The following is a 27,775-nucleotide window of genomic DNA, read 5'->3' as shown; positions in this document are numbered from 1 at the left end:
CTGAACTGTGTGTCCTCAACATCTATTAAGAGTCCTGTTTCTATGGCAGTCTCATGTCATGGACTTCTAAGTCAAAATTCTCCAAACAATATATATGTAAGCAAGGTCAGGATTTTATTTGGTTTTGCTTTCGGTCCTTTTTTCAAATGCCAGAGAGCGCAAAGAGAGGGGCTGGACTTGAACTGCAGTGTCGTGGGTCACAGGCTTCAGGCACGTATCTTAGTGCTGTGTTTTGAAGCTGCAACCAAGCAGTCTGTAGTGGATTGAAACACCCTGCCCAAACATACACGCATGCACACATACACAGAACCTGTGTGGTCAGGAACATCTGCATTTACTCTCCTGGGTCTTCAAGCACACTCATGAGAGTTCAGTCATTAACATAACATGACTGAGTAACTGCTACCAGCTCCCCCAACCCCAACAAAACTGACTGTGACAGCTTCCAGGAGCCCAGGGCTAGCGAACACCAGCAAACATCCACACCTCTGTCTGCTCGGTGCCTTGTGGAAGATCTAATTCTTCTTAAACTTGTGGTAGATCTGAGAAGACTCAGCAAATAACATAAACAACCCCACCCCTGAAAAGGTCTATTTGTGGGGAGAGCATTCTGGGACTTCCAGGCCCAGGAAACCCGAAAAACTAACGCAGCGTGGACATGGAGGGTAGAGTCACAGTCACCTCCTGAAACAGTGCAGAGGGAATTACTGCAGCAAGATCTAGCGCTTGACTGGGGCTTCCTTTTCTCTTCAAAGGCTTGATTGACAGTTAGTGCCCCAAAATCTTTCACTAAGACCAAAGAAATAAAACACTTGTGACAAATATAAGCTGATCATGAAGCCACTTGTCCCTTCCGCACATTTATGAGACTCCAAGTCTAAGTAGCACTGGGTGGGGGCACAGTGGACATGTGACCGACAGGCCTGAGTCTGTCACACAGGGTGACTCTCGGTGGCACCACTCATTACAAGGTAAGAGTCCCTCATTAAAGCGTTTGTCAAGCTTGCTTTGAGGCAGCTAAGGGACAGATAAAAGAGTCAAGATATTTTTAGTCTTCCCTTCTACCACTTAGAAAAAAAAAATCTTTTCAAGTTTGGCAGAGATGTCGCTGGGAATTTCAGAGAGGTCAGATCTTGCGTGTGACAAAGCCAGCCGGTTCTAAGGGCTCCTGATGCACAGAGTACCATGTCCTCTCCGGAGCAGGCACTGGGAGGAGTTTCATGGGCTGATCTTCCAGTGAGGTCACCGCCTTCATAGCTATTTCTGTGTTCTCATGAAAACACAATGCCATTTCAAGGATTCCATGTTCCAACGACATTATCACGTGCCCAGATATCAGACCGCCATATTCATTTATAGATGGACTTGTAAAATGTGACTGCCAAACTTCATTAACTGGATCATGTCCATCAGCACATAGTGACTGCTAAGAGGGTCTGTTCCCAACCTAATGGTGCATTCTCTTCCTAGGGACAATTACCAACACTGAAGTTATCAGATTAGTCTTCTGAGATGAACTCATTATTAATTTCCTATTGAACTCCTAACCTGTCTTTTCTACTATCATATTTTAAGTTTTGGGGTTCCTAAGAAAGAGAGTTAAATAAATAGATGACACAGCCAGGCATATCAATAGAAGTTCAGCTCGTAAATTTGTCATCTGACGAGCATGAGCAAGTGACAGGCGTGTGCAGGTGAAGGTGAGTGCAGACATGGGTAAGGGACAGGCTTTCCAGGATCGAGAAAAAATTAATAAAGACTTTGTTCATCGTTCCTCACTGTCATCACCAACACAGGTATGGCCAGGAAGGCCAGTGAGTTCTTAAAAAATGTCAGTTTGAGTTCAGTCATTCCTAGGCATCTTTATCCTCTTAGCAAGGGCTCCTGTGCCAAGGGCCTTCACTGCTAACAAACCAGTTTCTGGTCCTCTGCGAGTCCTAAGCTAGGCTGAATACCTGTTGAAACCTCAGGCAGCGGCTCATCATCAGGCGGGATCAAAGTCAGCATCAGGGCAGTGTCGCGGGGAGGTACAAGTCCAGGTGAAGGAGAGCCAGGAGGAGTTACTTCCTCCGTTACCCACTAACCGTCACTGCTCAGTTGTTGACAAAAGTAGTCCCAGCAATCAGACGGGGAAAACTATAAACTATTCCCGGACCAACCTGATGCCCTTGCATTGTGCAGTCTAAAGTCTGCTGCACACCTCCTGTTCGGAAGAATACCCAAGTGTTTGTAGGCGCTCCCCTTCCCCGCCCCAAACAAGCATCTAGGGAGGATGAGGTGGGTGAGTCAGCAGCTGTGAAGGATCTTGGCTTTGCTGGACCAAGTTTGTGGTTAGAAGCAGGAGTCCCCACTCCACACTGCCCAGGCATCAGCCAGAAGTGAACAGACTCCACATTCGTCTCTACCAGAAAGCAGTCCTCCGCTACAGAAAACCACACAGCAGTTTTCTGTCACAGCAATGGAAGGAACATTTGTGTCAGCTGACCAGTGTGCCTCTTCCACTGCCAATACTGCTGCCACCGAATCCCAAGAGGTAGGCCAGCAGCAGGCACCCTGCTGGGACAGGACTGGGGCGTGTCAGAGGCGAGTCACCCCACTGCAGACACACTCTGGCCCTGCACTGTCCTATCTTATTTAGCTTTTACCATCATTTTTAACCCATGCCTCCCCACTAGGAAATTAGTAGCCCCGAAGGGAAGGACCAACTCTTGGGGGCTGTTTTATCTCTGTCCCCTCTAGTATCCACTCCAAACAGGTTCACAGCACACACGAAGACCCTGCATGGGTCCTCCGTGAGCCTTTGCAGACAAGTTCGTCAAGGCTCAGCCAAAGCAGGAGTGATGGTGCATGGGGCAAGCACTTGTTGCTATGGAGAGGACTGGGGTTCAGCTCCTAGCATCGGCATGGCTGCTCAGGTTCCAGGGGAGTCAACACTGTCTTCTGACCTCTGACAGCACCGGGCACCCATGATGCACAGACATACACATAGGCAAAAGGTCATGTGTATAAAATAAATAAATCTAAGGATATTTTTCTAAAAGAGTCAGTCAAGTTTCTTAGGCTTCGCAGTGGAGTTCCCTAGCCCTCGGTGCCCTAGGTCAAGAGCTCTCTGCTGAGGAGGTGCTGTTTCGTGTCTGTTACAGCAACCATTGCTTACCCTAACCACAGGAAGACTTTATCTTTTCACTCCCATTTTATAGAAGAACTGAGACACTAATCAATTTAATTGTCACAGATACATGGCATTGTGATTGAAACTGAGTGTATACAGATCAAGAGATTTGCCCACAGTCACTGCGATGGCCTCTGCACATGTGCACACAGCTCCACTGACAGCCGTGTGCCAACCCATGGTGTCTACTGTACACATCTTAGTTGCTGGCTAAACTTGAAATAGACTTGACTTAGATATTTAGAGCTGACTAGAATTTTCTAGAAAACAGAAATCAACTACCACAGGCCAAACACCAGCTGTTCCCTTTCCCCTCATTAGAAACCCTACCGTAAAAGCCACCGTCACAGAGTGTTTCGTCTGCCCCTAAACCAGGTGTGGCCTTCCACTGTGATATGAGAACACCCCAATTTTACACTCTAAAATGAATCTACTGCCCTAAAAGGAAGATACCTGAGGCCTGGGTTAGGCTTTTTGTTTTTAGATTTTGTTGCTTTTAAATTGCTTTCACATGTGTTCATGCATATGTCCATGAGAATTACACCATGTGGGTGCAGGTCCCCATAGATGCCAGGAGAGGGCGCTGTTTCCCCAGGAGATGGGGTTGCAGGTTGTTTGTAAGCTGCCGATTCTTTTCTTTAAGAGAGTATCTCCTCCCGGGGCTAACCTGAAACTGCTCGAAATTCATGATCATCCTGCCTCATCCTCCCAAATCCCAGGAGAGGCTCACAGCAATGGCTGTGCTCTCCGCTCACAGGCCGAAGCAGTGGCTGAGCTGCTTCAACACATTTCCAGACTTCAGGAAGGGTGGGCTGTGACCCACACCTCCCAAAGCCCCAGCAGCAGCTGTACCTTGACTCGGCTCTGACAATTCCAGAGCTGGGAGATCTTACTAGGTGGGCTTTTGCCTTTTCTCAGTTCATCAAGTAGACTTGTGGGAAGCAGTTCTTCCCCTGGGTAATCTGTTTCAGAAATTATCGTTGTAGGTAAAACAGGAAATCTCAAGCCACAAACACTCAAACATACATGCACACAAACACTCACACACGCACGCACACACAAATGCTGAGTTCAATGGGATAACCTTATAATTGCAGTTCCTGAGGCAGGAGACTGCCATGAGGTTGAGGCCAACCTATCTCAAAAAAGAAAGATGGGGGAGAGAAAGAAGCAGGAAAAGAAAAAAGAGGTGGGAGGAGGAGAGAGAGGATGAAGGAGAAAGAAAAAGAGAAGAAAGAAGGAAGAAGAGCCACTGAAATACCTTGGTCTCATCTGCCAACGGTTTACCCATAGATGCTTTCAAGTTCAGAAGAATCATCAATCCCTAACCTTGCCCTCCCTCCCTATTGACTGCATCAAGTGAAAACTGAGACCAGGGTAGCCTTCCAGATCAGTGTGAGGCACTGTCAGAGGTTTCTAGTTGCACTTTGCAGGAAGCATATCGTTTTTACGATATGAGAAGAGAAGGCTCATCTTCTGCTAGCAGGTGATAATACCCTGAAAAGATAAATCTCCTACAGCAGGGACTGCAGGGACGCTCACAGCCACCTTGGGCCTAGTCACACACATAGTGAGAGTCAGGGAGACAGAAACGGTTCTGCCCCACGATATTCTCACATGGCTCATCAGTGGGCGACCCCAGAGAGAGCCCACAGGGAAACTTGCCAGCTATCTTTAAGAGTTGTGTCTTTCTCAAAGTGTCTCCATCTTTCTTTGATGGACTTCCTGGAAGACACGGATCTGGTAGCCCATATCTGCTCCTCTGACAGAGTCTCCAGCTTCCCTTGCTGCTTATGAAAACTCAGACAGTCACAAGACACAGTGTGATGACCGCTGGAGGGTAACCTGTGGGCACAGAAAATGACCAGGGTCAAAAGGTTGCAAACTAAGTCTCCAAGATGGCGGTACTCTAAATGTTGAAAAATTCAAACTAGATCCTAGTATTTAAGTCAGATATGTCTTAATTCTAGTGGACTCATTGTGATACTGTGTTTATCCTTCTACTCTGCATTATCAAATCAGTATATTTGCCTATTTCGAAAATACCAGTCAATAAGCATAGATATTATATATACATACATCATATATATGAACTTAAAGCATTAAAATATAGAAATGCTATGTGTAAGGCATGTGTGGGCCTATGATTGTCAGATAAACACTCTTATTCCCAGCATGTCTTAAGGAAATACACACGTGGGCACCAGTGACTTTCTCCATGGTCAGGGACTCCTAACGGCTGAACCTCAGTCATGACTATTTTAGAAAGATAAAACCCAGGCTTGTGTAAAATTCCTATCAATGTTCTCTATGACATCAGAATAATTATAACTCATGTTACACTGTTGACTGGGGGTGGTTACTAGGCAGCACACACTAGAAGAACATCATCAACTCAGCTAACACACAAGCATTATGCTGACCACAGCTGTAATTGGGGATCTTACTGTAGACCCTGCAGTGGACGAATGTCCACCATTGGTCAGGTCAGTCTCCCAGGTGACATTCACTCCAGGACTCCTAAGTGAGGTAATGTGTGAAAGTCAACGCTTCAGTCGCTGGTCATAACTGAATCCACACTGGAGGAGCTGGGCAGCCAAAAGCAGCCTCCTCCTTTTCGGAACGCCTGGGGGAAGGGTCAAACTTGGTGAGAGCGATGAAGGTGGCCTGGTGGGGATGTGTGTGATCTCGTCAGGACAAAGAACTTTAGCCGGAGGTCCTTAGACAGAGAAGATGCTCCCGATGCTTGCTCCCCAGGAAGGTGAATTCTGGGTCATTCTAGATGCACTGGAAATAATCACACCAATTATTGGGCCCCAAGGAGAAACCAGTGAGGTTTGAGAGGTGGCAAAAAGCCTGTGCGCTGTAAATGCTGCTGTAAAATTACAGATGTCTGTTGAGCCAGGCTCTCCCTGCGCAGCTCCAGCCTTAAAACAGTGACTACCGCTCTGCCCTAGAATGTTCTGCAAGCAAGCAAGAAAAAAGTCCCATGTGATTGCAGAGCAAATAATCCCTGAGTAGAAAACAAACCAAAAGTAAGAAAAACAACAACAAATCCACATATCAAGGTGCATCAAATTTCACAGAAGTGCAGCTAAAGCCACAGCAGGAACCATGTGGTTCTGAGTAAATTTATCAAAATACAAGAAAGATGGAAAGTGAAGTATCTAAGCCTGAAGCCCAGGCAAATGTGCAAAACTGAACATGCACTTTTAAGTTGTAGTTCTGTTCAGCACTGTTTTCTCAGGTTTGAAGGGTGTAAAATCACACCCATGAGGCTGGGGGTACCTAGGCCAACAGATGTAACTTGATTATGTGTCTGTGTGCACTACTACCTCAGCCCCTCCCTGAGACCTATAAATAGAAAAAAACAAAAGAAAACAAGACAACAACAACAAAAAAAAATTCTTGGAAGTCAGTAGAACTTAGATATAGTTAAACAGCCACTCACATGTAAGTACAAGAGACAATGCCTGTGTCCCTTCTGGCTTCTGCCCGAGATGGGAGATTCTCTGGGTAATGTGTGGTTTTGTGCAGTAAAGCAATATGCCACAGAGAACCATGCCCACCTGACCTATGCTGTGCACACTCTGTCTCCAGCTAGGACGAACCCTGAGGAGCCCCTTCATGAAGTTTGTAGCCCACGCCGTATCGTTTACCATCTTCCTGGGACTGCTGGTCGTGAACGCATCTGACCGCTTTGAGGGGGTTAAGACCCTGCCCAATGAGACCTTCACAGACTACCCCAAACAGATCTTCAGAGTGAAAACCACACAGTTCTCCTGGACGGAGATGCTCATCATGAAGTGGGTCTTAGGTAAGCCACCCTCTTTCACTCCTCTGACTGACGACGCCTTCTAGACTCCCCTTTTGCTGTGTACACTCTGGGCTGATGCACCGGCCAACACAAAAGTCAAGAAGTGTACAAGAGGCAACAGAAACCCCAATTTTGAAAGGAAATGTTTGGGAGGTACCCACTAGGTACTCTTCCATACAGTGTATTGATTATGATTATAAAGTGGCTTTACCTGGGAAATGAAGGTTCCCTCTTCCCAGTAGACACTAGCTTATGCCATTATGAAAAAAAAAATATAGCCGAGCCAATACAGAGAGTAGCATGCGTTATTTGTTTAAATTAGTGTGCTAAAAAGGTTGTAAGATTCCTATCTGTGGTGATATTTTATGCTGTCAAGGTTTGTCTTGACAATAAATGGCTAATTTGAATGTAGAAAATTGCTATTAATTTAATTTCTAACACTAAAACCTGCAAATAGATAATGGGAGGGGAAATGTCTCAAGGAAAAATATTCAAAATGTGCTAAAGCTATTATCAATAATATAATAAGCAAAACTTTAATAAATGGAAAGCTTCATATTGCAAAGATTCAAATTTAATAGGGCTAATTCTAGTAAAGTGAAAGTTTAAAAATAACTGAAATAAATTTATGTAGTAGCAAGAGTTGATCCATTAATTAAATTGGTTCAACAGCATTCACCCAGATTTTGCTTTGGTGGCAAATGTTTAATATTTGTATAATTGTCACTATGTTTGTAAGTATTAAGTCAAAAAAGTGTTCAGGGCTGGAGAGATGGCTCAGTGGTTAAGAGCACTGGCTGTTCTTCCAGAGGACCTGGGTTCAACTCCCAGCAATCACATGATGGCTCACAACCATCTATAATAAGATCTGGTGCCCTCTTGTGGCCGTAGGCATACATGCAGGCAGAACACTGTATACATAATAAAATAATTAAATCTTTTTAAAAAATATTCAGTATCAAAGTGTTTATGCCATTAAACAGCAAAATCATGGACAGATATGTAAAAAGTTATGCAACACATGGCCTGTACTGACATGTAGCCCAAAAAGGTGACAAGAGTTGAATTACCAGAGAGCATAATAGTGCCCAAGCTGAGATCAACTGGAAACATGGACCCTACATGGACCACAAATGAGGATGCTTTGACTTAGAGCAGTCAGAACAGCATGCCATGCTTCTCAGGGTCATGTGACCAACTGAAAAGCCTGTGGCTTCATTGTGGAGTCATTGACCCTAACTCTGAAAAGAGACACTGAAGCCTGGTATGGGTTAGATTATGGCCTTTTACGGTTCAGAATCTAATCCAGGTCTCCCTTGGACATCCTGGGTTTAAAAAAAAAATCAAACATTTAACACTAGGTACTTTCAGATATTCACACACTGAGTTTATTGTAGGCAGAAGTTTCCGTCCCACAAGCCTCTCCCCAGTAACCACAGAGGATTAATAGTAATTATAAATCCTCAACCAGTAGCTCAGGTTTATTACTAGCTAACTCTTACATTTTCAATTGGTCTATAATTTTATCTACAACTTGTCATGTGGTTCGGTAACTTTTCTCAGTATAGCATGTCCATCTTGCTTCTCTGTGTCTGCTCACTACCCCCTCTGACTCTACCCTTTTTCCCAGCATTGTTTGTCGCTCCTTCAAACCTTATCCTGTCCAGCTATTGGCCAGTCAGCTTCATTAAACCAATAACAGAGACATAAATTCACAAAATGTAAAGGAACATTCTACAGTTTAAGTAAAAATGTGTTTACAGGGCAAATTCTGTACTCACCCCCTACATCTAATCAGCAATCAGTGTTTGTTAAGAGGGAGGCAAGTGGACTCCTCTCTCCCTTCAGGTCTTCAGATCCCACGGAGGACCTAAGCAGCCAGAGAGCACCCTGCTCCCACTGTGGGAGCCTGAATGCATCTGGGACAGAAGGGGTGGAGTGGCCTAAAGTCGAGAATCAGCAAACTGGATATGTTCCAAACAAGGATTTCTGAGACCTTCATATTCAGGGAGAAGAGAGGCGATGGCAATAGGGGTGGAGCCGTTGTAGCTTTTAACAGAGGTGACATTACATGGCTTCAGTTTTTCCAAGAGTGCTGTGTTAAGAATGGATGGTTGTGGGGCAAGAATAGAACAGGGTGCCAGTTACAAAGCCCCTATAGGAGTTGGACATCAAATGGTTAGTGAGAACAGGTCATGCTTTGAAGGTAAAATCAATATTTACTGCTGAATTACCTGTGAGATGTGAGAAAGGGAGAACTATCGGGAACAATTTCTAGTATTATAGCTTGCAAAATGGTATCAAAGAAAGTCATTCAGTAGGATGGGAAAGATTAGGGTGGCACGTGGCGGGACGGAGGGGATGCAGACTCCGGTTTGAGATGTACACTATAGATTTTCTTCAAAGGGCAAAGATTTATACCATCTGGAGAGAAACTGGAGTATATAGGACACTGAAGAGAAGACGCCAAGTGCTAAACGGATATGTGTGTCTGAACTCTGGAGAAGCCGGGGGCTAAAACAAATTGAGCATGCAGTATATTTAAGCAAATTATGATATCACTCTGATTTTGAAAGTGGACAGATAAACTAAAGATCAAGCCAGAGGCCACAGCAGTGTTAGCACGGGGAAAGATGAGCGCTGTCTAGCAAAGGAAAAGGAAATGCTGAGTAGTGTGCCACAAGGCAGAGTAAGGAGCCAGGAGTGTTACCAACAGATCATGGGAGGCTGCATCCTGATGTGGGGGCATCTGGAAGCAAAGCTCCTGAGGAGATGACAAGAAGTATGATCTAGTGTCCATGTCCAGGACTTGGCCTTATGAGGGGCATGGGTAGGAGCCCAGGTCCAGCTGAGGGCACGGAGTACATGGTGTGGCTGATATGGTGCTGGAGGTGCTGATGGTCTTGCCTGGGCACACGGTGTGGCTGATATGGTATCAGAGGTGCTGATGGTGTTGGCTGGGCACAAAGTACACAGTGTGGCTGATACGGTGCTGGATGTGTTGATGATCTTGCCTGGCATTTTCTAGTGCATCACTTTTTCTCAACAGGTCCATCTAAATGTTAAGCATTTTATCATGTATTAGGCAGCCAGATATTAGGGAAACAACAATGAATATTACTAGTGTAATCTTGCCCTAAATACCTTCTGGAGTTCTTTACTTGTTGCAGAAGTAATGACTTTAAAAGATCGGATCATCATCTACAGAAGGCTCTTTGCACTGACATGCCTTGAGACCCAGCATCCAAGCCAGTCTCTGCTGAAATACAGGAGAGTATGAAGTAGCATTATCCCCTGCTGATGGCCTTGGACTTCTTGGACTTCTGTTCCCTGACACGACTAAGGACGCCTTTTACTGTCTGCCAACAGAGATGCCCAAAGCTCTGGTCTGTTGCACTCCAGATGTGTAGAAGGCTGGGCATGCTGGGCATGCCGGCTACACAACGACACAAGCCATCGCTCCCTCCTCACCACACACAGCTGCAGCTTGAGCGGTGATCAGTCCTAGGGTCTTGAACAAGCCTCGCCTGTTCCCTTCAGATATGGAGGTCTTAGCCACTGAGAGGTGAAAGGTCTCATCCAGGCCCTGCTTCTGCCCTCCCCTTTCCGTGCCTCAACACAGAAGTGATAGTGACCTATTTAACCCTAATCCTCGTCACTCTGCCTCAGAGCTTCTCATGGCTTTCCATCTCGCTTCCAGTGGCAGCCAGTGCGGTTACTACAGCCTACAATGGCTTCCACTCCCCAACCCCTCTCTCTAGTGTCTCTCCATCTTCTTCCTCCCACTCACTGCATCAGCCCCTCTGCTCTCCTCGTCTGTTTCTGCCTCTGAGCCTTTCCGCGGCTCTTCTTCCCATGGGGATCTGTGCCGTTCTATCTCTGTCCAGGTACTTCTGTGAGAAGGATCCGGGGATGGACGCCAGAGTCTCACATATGCTAGGCAAGCAGTCTGCCGCTGACTCGGGCCCCCAGACTCTCAAAGGTCTTCTTCAAATGAGGCCTCTATAATCAACCTGCTCAGAAAGCCAAGTCCTCTTCTTCCCCCAGTCGCTTCTCTTTCTCCCTAGCTCCAAGACTGACCAGACCATGTGGTCTTCATCCTCTCCTGCCTGACTCAGTGTTTCTGAAGCCACCCCACATACAGCTGACTCATCCTCTCCATGAGGGGGCAGGGATCTGGCTTCCTCAATGATTTCCTTCAATAGTCACATGGCACAGCCCTGCAGTCTCCAGCCCCGTGGTCTCCAGTCCCGAGGTCTCCAGCCCCGCTGGATGACTGCCTTAGGAGAGCAGACCATGGAGTAGCCTGGAGGACACCCAACAGCTGCCTGGCTTCACATCAAAGCAGCGACTCTGGGGTACTGGAGAGCTTGGCGGACAGTCAATTAAAGAGCATGTCTCTAAAGATGCCCTCAGAGAACTATGAAGTCCTAGAGAGCCACGAAGAACAGAAAGACTCTCCGAATCCGAGTTCCGCATCTAGGAATCTTTCTGAGGAAGACTTTCTCTCCCTAGTCTCTGAAAAGTCCGCCATTAGTTGTCTTTTTTTTTTCATGAGTTATTTATCCACTCTCTCCTGACAGGGCAGACATGCTCACATGTGAAGGCTGACAGGCGTGCACACGTGAAGGCTGACAGGCATGCTCCCATGTGAAGGCTGACAGGCGTGCACACATGTGAAGGCTGACAGGCATGTACACATTTGAAGGCTGACAGGCGTGCACACATTTGAAGACTGACAGGCATGCTCACATGTGAAGGCTGACAGGCGTGCACACATGTGAAGGCTGACAGGCATGTACACATTTGAAGGCTGACAGGCGTGCACACATTTGAAGACTGACAGGCATGCTCACATGTGAAGGCTGACAGGCGTGCACACATGTGAAGGCTGACAGGCATGTACGCATTTGAAGGCTGACAGGCATGCACACATTTGAAGACTGACAGGCATGCTCACATGTGAAGGCTGACAGGCGTGCACACATGTGAAGGCTGACAGGCATGCTCACATGTGAAGGCTGACAGGCATGTACACATGTGAAGGCTGACAGGTGTGCACACATGTAAAGGTCAGAGGCGGCTTGCAGGAGTCATTTCTCTCCTTCCACCTGTGGGTTCTGGAGACGGAACTGCGGTTGTCAGGTGGCTTGGGGTAAACCCTGGTTCTCAGCACAGTCTGGGGAGAGTCTATTAGGTTACAAAAAACTCTCCTGACCCTTGAACCTACAGTTCCTAGAGTGACCTATTCTCCCACATTCATGGCTGCTGCAGTCCCTCCCCCTTGCCTAGCTAATTTCTTGTTCCTTAACCCAGGAGTCTCTCTTCCATGAATCTACCCTTCCACAGGTCTACAAAGACAGCACACAGGCTCTACTTGTTCCTATAACTGCAGTGTTGAGCCTCTTCGCCCTGGGCCTCCAGAAGTTGGCCCCTGTATAATTTTTAGGATAGCAGCTGTACTGCCAAGCGGCAAATGGAGATCTATAGCAAAGCTATCATTATCTTAGATTGGTGCCTGAACCTCAACATCTGGTCAATGATGACTTCTGACTAAACAGCCTAACCTTGTGCCTAATGCAGACAGCAAAGAGTCTGGACTGCTTGATTGCCTTTGGACAACTGACTTGCCAACTTTGTACATGAATTTCATCTTGAAAGTAGGGATAATTATAGTTGCTGTCAGTCAGCGTATTTTGAAAAGTCAATTTCAAATTGTAAAATGCTTAGCCCAGGACTGGGCAACTAGAAGGAACTCAACAATTGCTGGCTGCTGTAATCAGAATAAAGGAAGAGAAAGAGACACAGATAAATTCCTAGGAAATTATTAGCATCCTCTTTCTGCCTGCCAAGCAAATGAACCCCTAACATGGAGACAGCATTGGCTAGTATGGGTGGGTAAAAAGCTTCCGGGTGTATTTCCTTCCAGTGAGTTCATGGAGCACCCATCCTGGCCTGATGGTCAGAAACTGACTTAAGAAAAAGGGAAAATGTGAAACCCTGGCGTACAGCAGCAGGAGCAGACCTCTGACTGTTTAAGAAATGTACCTGTTTCTATCTCAGGACACTCTGAAAGGCAAGCCCTGCTGAGTGCCATGGAGGCCAGACTGGAGCAGTGCCTTTGCCTCCCTCTGTGGAGCCCCTCTCCACAGACTGCAGGCATTACCCTGAAATTGTAGGGCAGGTTCCCTGGAGACTTCCTGGTGAGCTCTAGCTTCCTTCTCTGCCAGGCACCTTTCTTAATTACCGGTGACCTTGTTCTCTGAGCTCCAGGCATTCCTGAGCAATGGGAACTTAGCCTGGGGGAGTCTCAAGTACTGAGCATCCTTTACCCCTTGGGCCCCTGAACTCTGATTGACACACTGAGGCAATAGACCTGGGGCTCAGCTACTACACAACATCATACACTACCCCAGCATCTTGGAAGCAGGAGGCCCAATTTCCCTCACTGAAGTACTTAATTTCACACACTTCTGTTTTCATTAGGCAATTCCTGCTGCTCAAACCCTCACCCCACGTTACTTTTACTTATGGCTCTGGCATGACTTAAATTAACCTAGGCAATTAATATTTAAATCTAGGAAGACTGACAAGGACAGCTGACCATGGAGTAATTTTCAGGGCCTGTTGAAAATAATTTGCATTTCAGATGCATAGAGCTTTTAGCGTTTGAAGTTCCCCCAAAACACACTGAAAATCAAGGGACTTATCCAGTGTCCCACTGCCGGGCGAAAACTTGAGCCCAGCGTTTGCTGACTCCCAAGCAGTAACCTGCCAGGCCATAGAGGACAATGTCATATTTCACTATGACATTTAATTTTAATCTTGGGGAAGAGAAAATAAAACAAACAAATCCACATTCTCCCCAGCCTGAAATGGGTTTTCTAGTAACATTTGTAAATAGGCAGATAAAAGTATGTTTCTGTGTTAAGAAACTTAGGACAGGCTGAATGGCTGCCCACGGTTTCACAGGGTGAGCTGAGACATGGCTTTGTTAAGGCAAACACAACTGGGGCCCTAAGAAGCCTTGTAAACAGACCTGCAGGGGTGGGGGCATTTCTCACCATGGGAGCTCCGGTGCAATCTTTAACAAACAAGGCAGGATTCTTCTGTACACAGCCCGCTCTTACACTGCCGTTGGCCTTGGAAAAATAGTTCAGTTCCTTTTATTTGATAGGCCTTTTTCACCACCGGATGCTGATCCAAACAGTCCCTGGGCAGAGTCCCTGTGGACTGAGGGCAGTCAGCTCCTGGCTCTCATGTGTTCTGAGGAGGGACTGGAACCAAGGTAGCCACACTCTGGAGGACAGAGCCACCACCATCGTCCACTGCCAGCATCATCTTTGACTCAAGGCGGTTTCGGCAGCCGAATCCTCAGAGAGGCCTGTTTTGTAGTGTGAGCAGCTGTCAGTGGGCTTGTCCTGCAGTCTGGGGAGAAGCAAGGGAGGAGTGCACGCAAGTGTCCAGGGCAGAACCACTGGGGGACTGTGGTGTGGACCATTCTGCGGGATGTATGAAGATGGCGGGAGACCACAGGGAGTTCTGATGGTCTGCCTTCGGTGTGGGGCTTTTCCATAGGGTTATTATGTATACGCTGCAGGTGTCAAAGAAAAAAGTGAACATCGTGTGACCTGTTTGCTTGGTGAGGTGAAAGAGTCGGAATTTGAAGGGGCGACATGAAACTGAAAGCCCATCAAAAGAGGATCTGCAGACATCTCTTGTGATCGCCTGCCAGAGGAGTCAGGAATGTGAGCCAATGAAGAGCGAAGGACGGGGTTGCCAGCTTGGGGTGTGACATCTCCGACACCAGCAGGATGTTCAGATACTAGCTGCAGTTCCTCTGTGTGCTGCAAATTTCATTCTAAAACTCTTCTTAACCAGCTGGGCAGTGGTGGTGCACACCTTTAATCCTGGCACTCGGGAGGCAGAGGCAAGCGGATCTCTGTGAGTTCAAGGCCAGCCTGGTCTACAAAGTGAGTTTCAGGACAGCCAGGGCAGCACAGAGAAATTCTGTCTCAAATAAATAAATAAATAATCTCTTAACTAATAGTAGGACTATATTCACCTGTTAATACTTACAAGGTGGCCACAGTACCAGACAGTGACAGGTCCAGAAAGTCTATACATCAAAGCAGTAGTGAAGGCCAGCATTTCTCAACTTGTAGATCAAAACCCTTTCTCAGCCGTCACCTAAGACCATTGAAAAACACAAATATTTTCCATTACAATTGGTAACAGTAGCAAAATTTGAGTTTTGAAGTAGCAACGAAAATAATTTCTTCGTTGGGGTCACCACAACATGAGGAGCGGTAAAAGGTCACAGTGTTAGGAAGGCTGAGAACCACTGCCTAGGCCATCTCCCAGGGCCGTCTTAAAGAGGGGTCGAGGAACCATTAACATTTCGATTATATACCTCTATGTCTACGTTACTTACTGTGAAGATCCATCTTTTTAAGTTTCAATTCATTAAAGGAAAAGTCCCTAAGCTTAAACTCACTGAAACAACCCTGGAAACAGAGGAATCTGTAACTTGGGTTAAACTGAATTCACATCACATGTGGGACCTTCAGAAATCCCTCCGCCTCAGCCTTGTTCATTCCTAATCTATAACGACTCCATATTAAAGTGTGGGTTCCGGCAGCCTTCCCTCCCATACACTACCTACAAAGTCTGACCGTGGATGGGGACCCTCTCCTCACTTTCAGAGGCGGTTTATCCATCAAGGTCAGTGACAGGAGCGTGTCTTCTCATCTGTCTGTCTCCAGCTCCCCCTACACAGCTGACATGTGCCTTTCTACCTAGTTCCCCGGGCGCCTGCCAGGGAACCTGAAGAAGGGCCTGACCTTCTCCCACAGGAATGATCTGGTCGGAATGCAAGGAAATCTGGGAGGAGGGGCCGCGGGAGTACGTGCTGCACCTGTGGAACCTGCTGGATTTCGGCATGCTGTCCATCTTTGTGGCTTCCTTCACCGCCAGGTTCATGGCCTTCCTCAAGGCCAGCGAGGCCCAGCTGTACGTGGACCAGTACGTGCAGGATGTGACGCTGCACAACGTCTCACTTCCGCCGGAAGTGGCCTACTTCACCTACGGTGAGTTCCAGGGGCCACGTGTTGGGTCTGAGAGGGGAGCGTGCCAGTCGCTTTGGGTGGTTCCGGGACCTGGGATTTGGAGACCATGGGTGCCCCAAATTCTCTTTGCCTACAGCGCTTACAGAATGTGGACATATTTGTGACTTAGAAATGGGTTTTTGCCTTTGGAAGGATGGGGTTGGTTTGGGAGAAGTTCTGGTAGCATTTCTGTAGATTTAGGGTTTTGTTTTCGAAGAATCCTTCCTTTTTCCCCCTGATGTGGGGAATATATATACTGAAAATTTTCTGTCTATCCTGGACACTGTGTTCTGCACAAAGGCATGCTCTGTTTTAAGTTTAGCATTCTTTCTCGTGGTGAGAGAAGCTCTTAAAAGAGACATTAATACATTGATCATGCGAGTTTGAAACGGGTTCCATGGGAGTTGGTGGCACAGCTTAAGGAGGCTACAGAGAGCTCCCCTCTGGTGACGCCAGGATTCTTGAGAGCCCTGCAGAAAATAATTACAGAAGGAGCCAGTGTGAATGAGAGTTGGAGTTTATTTAGAAGAGATTTTTGTAAGGAACCCTAACTAAGCTCATTAGATCACCCACCTCCCAAAAAAGCATAAAAGTAGAATGGGACTAGTTTGGAAGAGGGGGATCAGCAGTAGTGGAAGGAGAACAAAAGAGGGTGACGGATAAACATGTTCAAAGTGCATATCATAGATGTATAAAATATCAGCACGATATTGTTGTGTGTAATTTGTATGCTAATAATTACTTTTTAAAAAAGAGATTGTGACATAATTTTTGAGTATGAGCTTTAAGAGAGAATGAAGAGAAGAAATATCCGGCATCCACGTGTGGTGTAAGATTTTCAAAAGAGTTGCTTTTCTTTACAATAGCTTATCACACATGCATGCATGCGCACACATGGCATATACACACACAATTTTGGCAGCTTCTGAAGGTGAATTTGGAAGGGTTGCTAATGATCATCAACAAGGCCATAGGCTGGCCCCTGCTAAGGTGAAACTGTAGGTCACAAGAGTTGCATAATGGAACTAAAATATTTTTTACTATAATTGTAGAGCCTCACTTGTGAAATACCCAGAAATTTGCAGGTCTATACCTTGGAAAGGAGTAAAGTGGTACTCAAAGGTCCTGTACATCACTGCTATTTTCGTATTATTCTTTAGAAATGTATTTCTTTAGAAAGAATGTAAGCAACCTCCACAGTCAATTTTTAAAATATTTTGTTAATTCTTTGCGAATTTTAACAATACATTTTTATAATAATCACCCCAAGCCTGTCCCCCAACTCCTCCCTGACTTATCCCTACCTTACCCCAAGCCTGTTCCCCTAACTCCTCCCTGACTTACCCCTACCTTCCCCCAAGCCTGTCCCCCTAACTGCTCCCTGACTTACCCCTACCTCCCCTCAAGTCTGTGTCCTTTGCTTTAAAAAAAAAATCAGCTCCAGCTTGTGCTGCCTATATATTCCTTGTGGGCAAGCATCCACAGGAGAGCATGGTCAACCTGCTGGGAGCCACATCCTTAGAGAAGATGGGCTGTCCCTCACATGCTAGAATGCTGACGGGCTTGCACTTGTGCTAATCTTATACAGGCAGCTGTATCCATACTTAATGACATTTTTGTTTTGTTTCATTGAAAATAGTTTTTCCATGCAGTATATTCTAATCCTGATTCTCTTCCCCTCTCTCATCTCCTCCCAGATTCTCCCCACCACCCCAGTGGTTCAACTTCATGTCTTCTCTCTCTCTCTCTCTCTCTCTCTCTCTCTCTCTCTCTAGAAAACAGGCAAATAAAAATTAAACAATCAAACTAGAATAAAACAAACAGGGAAAAAGAAACAAAGAAAAAGCACAAGAAACATATACCCATGCAGACAGACAGACACACACACAAATCCATAAAAACATATAATCAGAAACTATAAACAAAAGACCCATATGATTAAAAAAAGAGAGACAAACATGTTATGAGACAAAACATCTTCAAAAATATCATTGTGCATTGTGTTTGTTTTGTGTTGATCATTTACTGCTGGGCATGGCACCTGCCCTTAAATGTAGTTGGTATATCCAGTGAGACTCCACTGGGAAAAAAAAAACCTAACTTTTCCTTTGTCAGTTGGAGATAGCTTCTGTGTTCATGGGGGTGGGGTTGGGGGGCTCTAATCTAGCTCCCCTCTCAGCACGGGGACTCCATCTGCCTTGGCCCTATACAGGTCCAGTATATGGCTGCCACAGTCTCCATCAAAGGCTTAACAACTAACATCTCCATATAAGAGTGCATACTGTATTTTTTTCTTTTTGGACCTACGTTACCCCACTCAGGATAATTTTTTTCTAGCTCCATCCATTTATTTACAAATTTCATTATTATTTTCTTTTAACAGCTGAGTAATACTCCCTTGTGTAAATCTATCACATTTTCATTATCTATTCATCTGTTGAGGGACAGCTAGGCTGTTTCCAATTTCTGGCTACTATAAATAGAGCAGCAATGATTATCGTTGAGCAAATGTCTTGTGATTGGATGGAGCATCCTTTGGGTATATGCCCGAGAGTGGTATAGCTGGATCTTGAAGGAGATCAATTCTCAGTTTTCTGAGGAACCTCCACATTGATTTCTATAGTGGTTGTACAAGTTTTCACTCCCACCAGCAATGGAGGAGTGTTCCTCTTGCCCCACATCCTTGTCAGCATTGAGATATTATTCATTTTATTGATCTTGGCTATTCTGACAAGTATAAGATGAAATCTCAAGGTAGCTTTGACTTGCATTTCCCTAATGACTAAGGATGATGAACATTTCTTTAAGTGTTTCTCAGTCATTTGTGTTTCATTTTTTGAGAACTCCTTGCATGGTTGGATACCCCATTTTTTTTAAGATAAGTTTTCTCTGTCTGTGGCCCTGGATGTCCTGGAACTCACTCTGTAGACCAGCCTGGCCTCAAACTCACAGTGATCCACTTGCCTCTGCCTTCCGAGTGCTGGGATTAAAGGTGTGTGCCACCACCACCACCAGGCTAAGTACCACATTTTAATTGGATCATTTGTTTTCTTAATGCCCAATTGTTTTTAATTCTTTAAACATTTTAGATACTTACTGTAGGTGGACTTTTCTGCCCCACCAGCCAGCTCCCAAATAACCACATGGAGATTTATTAATTATGATAGCTTGGCCAATAGCTTAGACTTGTTTCTAACTAGCTCTTATAACTTAAGTTAGCCTATTTTTATTTATCTGTGTGCTGCCCTGAGGCTTGTTAACCTCATATACAGATTGTCCATCCTGTTTCCCTGCTTCCTCCATGTCTCCTCATGACTCTGCCCTTCTTCTTCCCAGCATCCAATGTACCTGGAAATTCTGCCTAACTATTGGCTGTTCAGCATTTATTAAACTAATCACTGTGGCATATCTTCATAGTGTAAAGGAATATTCCACAACAATTAACCCTCTATCAGATGCATAACTGGAAAAGATCTTTTTCCATTCTGTAGTCTGTTGCTTTGACTAAATGATGGTATCTTTTTCCATACAGAACTTTTCAGTTTCATGGGGTCTCATTTTTTCTTGATCTTAGTGCCTGCACTAACAGTGTTCTCTTCAGAAACGCTTTTCCTATGAGTTCAAAACTATACCCCCACTTTTTCTTCTATCAGATTCAGGGTACTTGTCCTTATGACGGCATATCTAGTGTTCTAATTTGGCTGAAATTCTTGATTCTTAGATTTTAACTAGACCCCACAGTCAGGGGTTCTTTTCCTGTCCTTTGTCCTGATAAAGTTTTCTGTCTTTCAGTAAGGCTCTTGTGGTTTTACAAGGAAAGTTTTGTGTCAGAGAAAATCCTGGCCTTCAGTGAATTGAAAATCATAGCCTATGAATTTTTTCACTTTATTTTGTGCATGGGTGTTCTGCATACACGTATGTCTGCGCCCACATGCACACCTGGTGCCAGCAGAGGCCAGAAGAGGGCATTAGACCCCCTGGGACTGGATTGCTGAGAGCGATCATGTGATCGCTGGGACTGGAACCTGGAAGAGCCATGCTCTTGACCACTAACACATCTCTCCAGTCCTCTGGTAGCTAATTTTGTCCCCAAACTTTGAAATTAGAAAGGCCTGGAGTCAAATCCTAGTCTGTAGACTACTTTGCTGGTTTATTTAGCCTTTTCTGTCTCCACTTTCTCATGTGTGAGAGGAGGATGACACATTATGTCAAAAGGTTTGTTTGGAATTAAATAAGATAATGCAGATGTTTGCATTGCCCATGAAAATAGTTATTATCAATACCTCTTTGGCCATTTTTTTTAAATCTCAAACATTGTACTGCATGTTGTAAAAAGAATAGTTTCGGGGTAATGTTGGCAGAGACCACGCGTTCATTTCCAGCTGCCCTGACCTGAAATAATCACACAGAAACCAGAAGCTGTATTATTATAACACCGATTGGCCTATTAACTCACACTTCTTATTGGCTAGCTCTTATATCTCAAATTAACCCATTTCTAGTAATCTGTGTATCACCACGTGGCTGTGGCTTACCAATAAGGTTCTTTCTGACGTCCTGCATCTGTCTCCTCTGGCAGCGGCTCCATGACTTTTCTCTGACTCTCCTTCTCTCTCTCTGTCTGTCTGTCTGTCTGTCTGTCTGTCTATCTATCTATCTATCTATCTATCTATATATATATATATATATATGTATATATATATATATCTTTCAGCCTAGCTTTGTGCTGTTAAGCCATTGGCCGAAAGCAGCTTCTTTATTAACCAAAGGCAATAGAACATATTCACATATTACGTCACCTCCCACATCAGGGTGAGGCTCAACAGTTTGGAGGTGATGCTGGTGGTGCTGGTGCTGGTAGTGGTGAAGGTCAAAAGCTAGCTGGTGCTTAGTCAGTATTAACTAGTGGCAGGTAATTTAAATGAATGTCAAATGTCCCTCCTGTCAAATGCTGTTTTGTTTAATGGCCCTTGTAGACTCAGAAGATCTATGGGCAGGCAGACTCGTGGTCTTTAGTGAACTGACCACATGATGTGAATGTGGCTTGTCTTACAGCCATTGCTTCCTGGCCCCTGCTTCTGGCATATGTTAATGTAACAAATCCAGATTTTTCTTGAATGGCTTATGATTCCTGCTCTATGCTGCTCAGGGAAAGATGGACATGGTCTTCTTAATGTAACGGTACAGACTGCAGTGTTGTCCCCGTGTGACTTCTGTTCCTCTGTGAATTGTGTCAGGTCAGCTCCAGCACATTGTTGTCCTTGCCTTTTCCGGTTCACCTTGGGCCCTTGGAAATACTCCGGAGCTCTTGCTGCGCGCCTGTGCCCCAGCTGCGGGCGCCGAGCTCCCTCTTGTGGAGAGACTAGCAGTGGGGCCTCCTAACTATTTCAGCATCAAAAAAGTAGGCCCAGGGATTTTTCAGGTTTTGAAGACTTTTTTGTGGTGGAAACAGCTCTGAGATGAAAGTCTCTTTGTTTGAATCACACCGTGCAGCTTGTTTTACGCCCACGCATCACGCATCACTATAGCTCCGACAAACCCATCCAGGCAGAATCGTCCACACCGGAAGTCCCGCCCAGGAGCCAGGAACAGACAGAATCTAGCCAAGAGAAGATGCTATAGCTGAGGTTCAAGATGATGCATTATTGTTGACATTTAAAAAAAAAGAATTCATTTTGGTGTCTGTTTGACAGAAGAATCCACTTCCTATTTCATAACACTCAAATGTGTTATTTATCTCTAGAGGGCAGCAGCTGTTTTAGAAAACACATACTTTGTTCTCTTGGTCTGCCTTTCGTGGACTTCTGAGTTCTGACCTTGGTAGCATGTAGTCTGTGTTAATGTATTCCAAGTGTAATTTGGAAAGTGCTGCATGAAACTCGGTGGCACAGCTTCGCTTACTGAAGGTTTCTATTCTAATTATTTAGCAGTCTAGCTCTGAAAATAAAGAATAAAATTCTTCCCCCGCCAGCTCCCTTGGGGTGCCAAAAATTGCCGTATAATATGCTTTCTATTTGCACTTACTGGCTCTGAAAAGGACCCCATACCCCCAAATCCAATCTTAAAAATGGCAATAGTAATATCTGCGCTACAGGGCTGTTGTGAAAATCACAGCTAATTTAGTGCGAGGGCTAATTTAAGTTTCTCAATGTTTCTCATTTAAGCTTCATTCAGCAATTCTCAACAGGGATGCTGTTGGCTTTGTCAGCGGGGCAGTTTTCGCCGTGTGGTGCAGTCTGGGATGTTCTGAGATGTTCAGCATCTGAGGGGTACTCCTACCCAGTCACTGTGACAAGCAGGCACCTTCCCAGGGGGGTGTTGCTGCCCTCACCTGAGACTCACTGTCCATCCTGACTCCTCTTAGGTAGCAGGTCTGCAAGAGATGCTGGCCCTTAAACTTAGGTCTTGCAGTAGCACAGTAGGGGCCCGATGCAGGTTCACTCTGCTAGAGGATGCCTATAAGGCAGCTTGGGCCCCAGGACTCTCCAGCACTGTTGTGGCAAATCCATGTGGATGGTCACCACCTCTGAGACCATAGCTGAGTCAGGAAAAAAACCTGCCAGCTCCCACCTCCTCAGGGAGGGGCTGGAGAAGAAGATTATGATCTCAGGCGAACCCTTCAAATTCCTGGTCCACAGAGGAGTTTATTTGTTTTGACTTGTGACCATCTAAACTGGAGGTTAGAAGTTTCTTCAATCACCTGACAGGCATTTCTCTGTGTCTTCCCTGTACCAGACTGTTCTGACCTTTTTGCATGTGTGACTTAAAGGCCACCATCCATGAAGGCTCATGAGATTGTCTGTCATGGTTACATGGGGACAGCGTGGCTCAAAAAAGCCAGTTGACTGATTCTAGGCCCAATGCTCATCCCCACTGTCTTGTCAAGCTTCCCCAGTGAGTGGCTCAACTCCTGTGTGTGGAGGAGGGGACTCACTGGTAAGCACTGTGGCAGCTGTTTTAATGGATGCACATAGGACAGACTCCATGGGAATCCCATCCAGCCTGCACGAGTCACAAGCACCTTCTGGAAAGAGATGACTCTAACAGAATCCTGAAGGATGGTTGGGAATGAATCAGACCTGAAGTAAAGAAAGCATGTTCCAGGCACATGAGCATCTTCTGTGTGCTGGACTACCTTAGAGCAGCGATGACCGGAGAATGGCGCATGCGTCCACATGGTGCCTAATGGGTCTGGAGAGATGACTCAGCAGTTAAGAGCACTTGCTTCAGAAGGATCTGAGTTCGGCTTCCAGCACCAAAGTCAGGTTGTTCACAATCACATGTACCCCCAGCGGGAGGGTCCTGAAGCTCTCGAGTCTTCTCAGGTACCTGCACACAGAGACATAAGACAATAAAAACAGATTTTTAGAGCTGCCTAACTGGGTGCTCTTCTGGAGCCGCCCCTCCACCCCCTCCCGTGAGTAACACAGACTGTTTTCTTCCAGCCAGGGACAAGTGGTGGCCTTCAGACCCGCAGATCATTTCCGAAGGGCTGTATGCCATTGCCGTCGTCCTCAGCTTCTCCCGGATCGCCTACATCCTGCCAGCCAACGAGAGCTTCGGGCCCTTGCAGATCTCCCTGGGCAGAACTGTGAAAGATATCTTCAAGTTCATGGTCATTTTTATCATGGTATTTGTGGCCTTCATGATCGGAATGTTCAACCTGTACTCCTACTACCGAGGTGCCAAGTACAACCCAGCATTTACAACGTGAGTACCCAGCGCTCTCCCTCCCTGAGCGTCCCCCCTGCCCCACCCCACCAGGTTTCCTGGGGATCCTTGGGAACTTCTTGCTAGGGGCTTCTTGAGGAACTCAGGTTCCCTTGAGGATGATGTGATTCATTCTAAATGGTGTAGGGTTTAGGTCCTGACTTTGCCACTATGTAGCGCTGGCTGACCTGGAACTCCTGATGTAGATGAGGCTGGCCTTGAGCTCACAGAGCTCCATCTGTCTCTGCCTCCTGCTGCTGGTATTAAAGACATGCGCCATCCCCAGCCATTTCTTCATTTTTAAAATGGGACTGTATTAGTTGCTTCTTTGTTGTTATGATGAACACCACGACCAAAGCGACTTAAGGGAGAAACAGGGACTACTTAGGTTTGCCGTTTCAAGTGGGGGTTTCACAGTGGCAAGAGAGGCACACAGTAGGCAGATGGATCAGTAAACTAAAAGATCACATGTTCAGCCACACACGTGAGGTGGAGGAAAAGAGTGATCTGTGAACTCTCAAAGCCTGTCCCCAGTGATAGACTTCTTCAGCAAGGCTACACCACCTACCTCCCCACACAGTGCCACCAATTGGGAATGAGCCTCTGGGGACATTTCTCTTCCAAATCACCACAAGGGGTAATAATAATAGTTCCTGCTTCGTGACAACAGTGTGAGGATTCAGTGGGATGGGGTAACCTGGAAAACATGCACTACATGGCTGGAGAACCATGTATTTATCATGTGTGATTATTACAGCAATATACTTAACCTGCATTACTTAGGAACAGCACCCAGACAAAACCCTCATACTAACATACTACTAGATCCAGAGACTTATAATCCAGGGGAAGAGAGACGAGAAAGAGGGCGAGCAGGGTGAGAGAGAAATGAGATCTGGGAAAGGTGGGTACAGGCTGCTACCCTGCATGCACCCTGAGCACAGCAGACTTCTCCAGGGAGACAAGATGGAAGCACACGTCTCTGAATAGCCTACTGGAGAGACAAAGGGAACTTATCCGTCAGATCTCTCCCGCCTGCTGTCCCTCAGGAGTCAGATCCACTGACTCCTACACTTCCAGGGACTTGCTGAGGCCCAGGTCCGCAGCTGTCCACACCTGGCTGAGCACAGAGCAAGCTCTGTAGCTCCATGCTCCTCTGCAGTCAGAGGGGAGGGAGGCCCAGGCAGGGGAAATGGCTGATTCAGCTAGCCAGATGCAGGACAGCACAATGACTTCACACCCCACCGCACCCCCGAGAGACAGAGCTCATGCAGCCTGTGTGTAAAAGATCCAAAACTCCTCCCTCTGTGAGGAACAGCGGGGTCTCCTGGAGGCCACCAATAGCACTCAGTAGCCCTGAGCCAAACTCACACCGTGACGGACATTACTGGCTAATGTGATGTAATGACCACTAGCCAAGTCATCGGATTTGGTGTCCACGTCTGTGTTGATACAAAAACCCCATCTCTCATTGTAAAGGAAACAAGAGATGGTTTATTCCAGAACCATTTTGAGTAAGCATGGCCCAGGGATACAGATTTAGGTTACCACAAAGTCCATGTTTCTACATGGAAGCAGTTTCCTGAAGTTGTATTTTTTTACGGAATGGTTGGGTACATCAGAGAGGCAGGTACAGTGAGATGGGAAAGGTTTCTAACAGACTCAGGATGCTAAGCTTCCGGCTTGGCAGAGGCTGGTGGACTGCTAAGGTAATCAATATTAAGAAGGTTTTTTTCCATTGTCACAAGATGTTTGTCCTGACACTTTGTGTGGACAAAGAGTGGCTGGTCTGGGCAGGGCTAGAACTAGCCCAAGATAAGGTAACCAGCTTTTGGACCTGCAGAATCCCAGTCTTGCCACAGAACTCAAATTCTATTCAGCTGAGAAGTGTTCACTAACACAGCTTCTTTCCAGAAGTTCTCGTCCACATCCGTAAAGAGGGAACGAGACTTGCCTTCCTTACTCAGAAGTGCCTTCGCCCACCTCAGACAGCTGAGGTGTTCCATGTAGAGTGTCTGGGCACACTGTCTCCAGTCAGCCTTTCTCCAGACCCATGAGTTCTAGAACTTGCCATCGTCAAGCTCTGGCCAAAATCTTGTTGCAGCTGGTTCCAAGAGGGCTAAGAACCTCCTGACCCATGTCCCCAGGAAGGCCTGAGTAGCCTGACATTTCAGTTCTCCAGCCTCTGGAAATGACTGTCCTCTGAGCAATCCCCACCTTGTAAGAAGGCCTCTGCTTGCCCTGCTCCTGGAGAAATCAGGCACCAAGGAGAGAAACTTGACCTCTTGCTGCTTACCCAGAACTGTGGGTGGCACTGCCTGCTCAGCTGGGTAACCCTGCATGCTGCTGAGTCCCAGGAATGGAGTGTCCACAGAGAAGTCCCTGCCAGGCCCAGTGCTGAGGATCTACAGAGGCCTGTATGCATACAACACCCAAGGGTCAGAAAGACTAGATTTCCATCTTCTCCTAGCTGGGACTCACTGTAGCCTTGGGCAGGCTCTTACATCCCTGGGCCCTGGATTGCTGCAGCTCTGACAGAAGAGGTGTGAAGAAGGTCAGCCTCACGGGATTGTTGTTAGGATCCAGATAGAATCAGGAGATCCAGTGCAGAGAGCCTGCAGTGATTGGCAGCGACAGTGACGAGTGTGGGGGCTGAGCCAGCACTACTGGGCCCTCTCTGGGCAGTGGTCTAGCTGTCAGACTGGCCTCCAGCATAGGATGTAGTCAGTCAGACTGGTTGATATTTCTCCAACACTCGTTGAAGGAATGGAATAAGCCTGAACCACCCAAAAACAAATTTGCTGTGAACACGCTTGGAGGGAGTGCGGAGGATTGGCTGAATTGGAGGATGATGGGACAGGATGTAAAGGCATCTAATCAGCAGGCGCCACATTGTCGACAGATGTGGGAAGATGCCAGCCAAGAAGCAAGGGCTCTGTGTTTCCAGCCCAGCACAGACAGAGCCATGCTCAGAGTATTTACCCATCAAATGCCTCGCAAACAAGAATGGGGAATGAACAGGAGAAATAAAGCCAGATTCAAGGCAACCTAGTAGGCCACTGGCCAGGCCATCCACAATTTGGGCATCTGTGTTGTCTTTGTCTGTTTGGCTGTTCTGGCGGCCCCTCTCCCCTCCCCTGACCACGTCCACAGGACCATGAGAGAGGCCAGACTCAGAGTGGACCTAGTCCAACCACCGTTCTCAGCTAAGTGCAGCGAAACCAGTCAATAGAGGGCCTTAGGGCAGGGTGCCTGAGCTGGAGTCCACAGGTCGTGAAATCAGGATGAAAGGTAGAATCGGGGCTGCTAGGGGGATAATAAATACACTCTGTGTGCCAGGCACCAGAGATGCTGGAGACCAAACCAACAATGACCTCAGACCTCTCAGGGTGGGGAGGAGGAGTGAGCGGCACAGCAGACACAGTGAGGAAAGGACAGGAACGCCTTCTCCTCAGCAGTTCCCGGAAGGGCATGTGTAGCTGGGAGTGGGTCTGATTGAGTGGGAAAGTCGATAGAGTGATGAAGCAAAACAAGGAAAGAATGGATTTTTGTAAATGTCACCGCTTACCTTTTGACTGCCTGCTGAAGCGTGTCGCCCCCAAGAGATCAGCCTTGGCATTAAAAATGCCAGGAGGGAATAAAGGAGGCTGTGTTTGGGGACTCAAGGTTCCTTAGTATTGGTGTGCTGGTGCTGAAGTTAGACACCCACTGGAGTGCAAAGCTAGGTCTTCCCTCTGCCCCGCCCCCAGCACATACGCACACACGCACCCCCCCAGCACACACACACACACACACACGCACACGCACACACACACGCACACACCACACACAGGAAGTTCTTTCTGTAGATTCTGGAGTTGCAGACTAAGACAGGGCTCCTCTCCTCTGTGCTCATGGTCTTCCAGAAGCCATGATCCTGTGGGAGGGCCTTTGGGTTCGAACACACTGCAAGAGTCATCTCACCTTTGC

The 27,775-nt window shown here is 46.5% G+C and overlaps 1 protein-coding gene and 1 long non-coding RNA gene across 3 annotated transcripts in view; one reads left to right on the top strand and one right to left on the bottom strand.

The window, feature by feature from the left end:
* Trpc7 (transient receptor potential cation channel subfamily C member 7) overlaps window positions 1-27,775 on the top strand; it is a 120,582-nt gene that overhangs the window by 69,157 nt on the left and 23,650 nt on the right. For both annotated transcript variants that reach the window (XM_085699613.2, XM_048447705.3), the window contains 3 exons: window positions 6,773-6,989; window positions 15,845-16,078; window positions 23,542-23,806. In XM_085699613.2, coding sequence (XP_085555739.2) covers window positions 6,773-6,989; window positions 15,845-16,078; window positions 23,542-23,806 — 716 coding nt within the window. The remainder of the gene's footprint in view (window positions 1-6,772; window positions 6,990-15,844; window positions 16,079-23,541; window positions 23,807-27,775) is intronic.
* Window positions 118-16,016, bottom strand: LOC125408998 (uncharacterized). The gene is made up of 3 exons (XR_007234653.3): window positions 15,907-16,016; window positions 15,069-15,179; window positions 118-5,017 (listed from the first exon to the last, which is right to left on the bottom strand). It is a non-coding gene; the product is annotated as an uncharacterized LOC125408998 (long non-coding RNA).

Source organism: Myodes glareolus, chromosome 14 (assembly GCF_982192425.1).
Source record: "Myodes glareolus chromosome 14, mMyoGla1.1, whole genome shotgun sequence".
Lineage (NCBI taxonomy): Eukaryota > Metazoa > Chordata > Mammalia > Rodentia > Cricetidae > Myodes > Myodes glareolus.
Note: the sequence above shows the minus strand (reverse complement) of the source record. Positions and strands in the feature narration are given on the sequence as shown.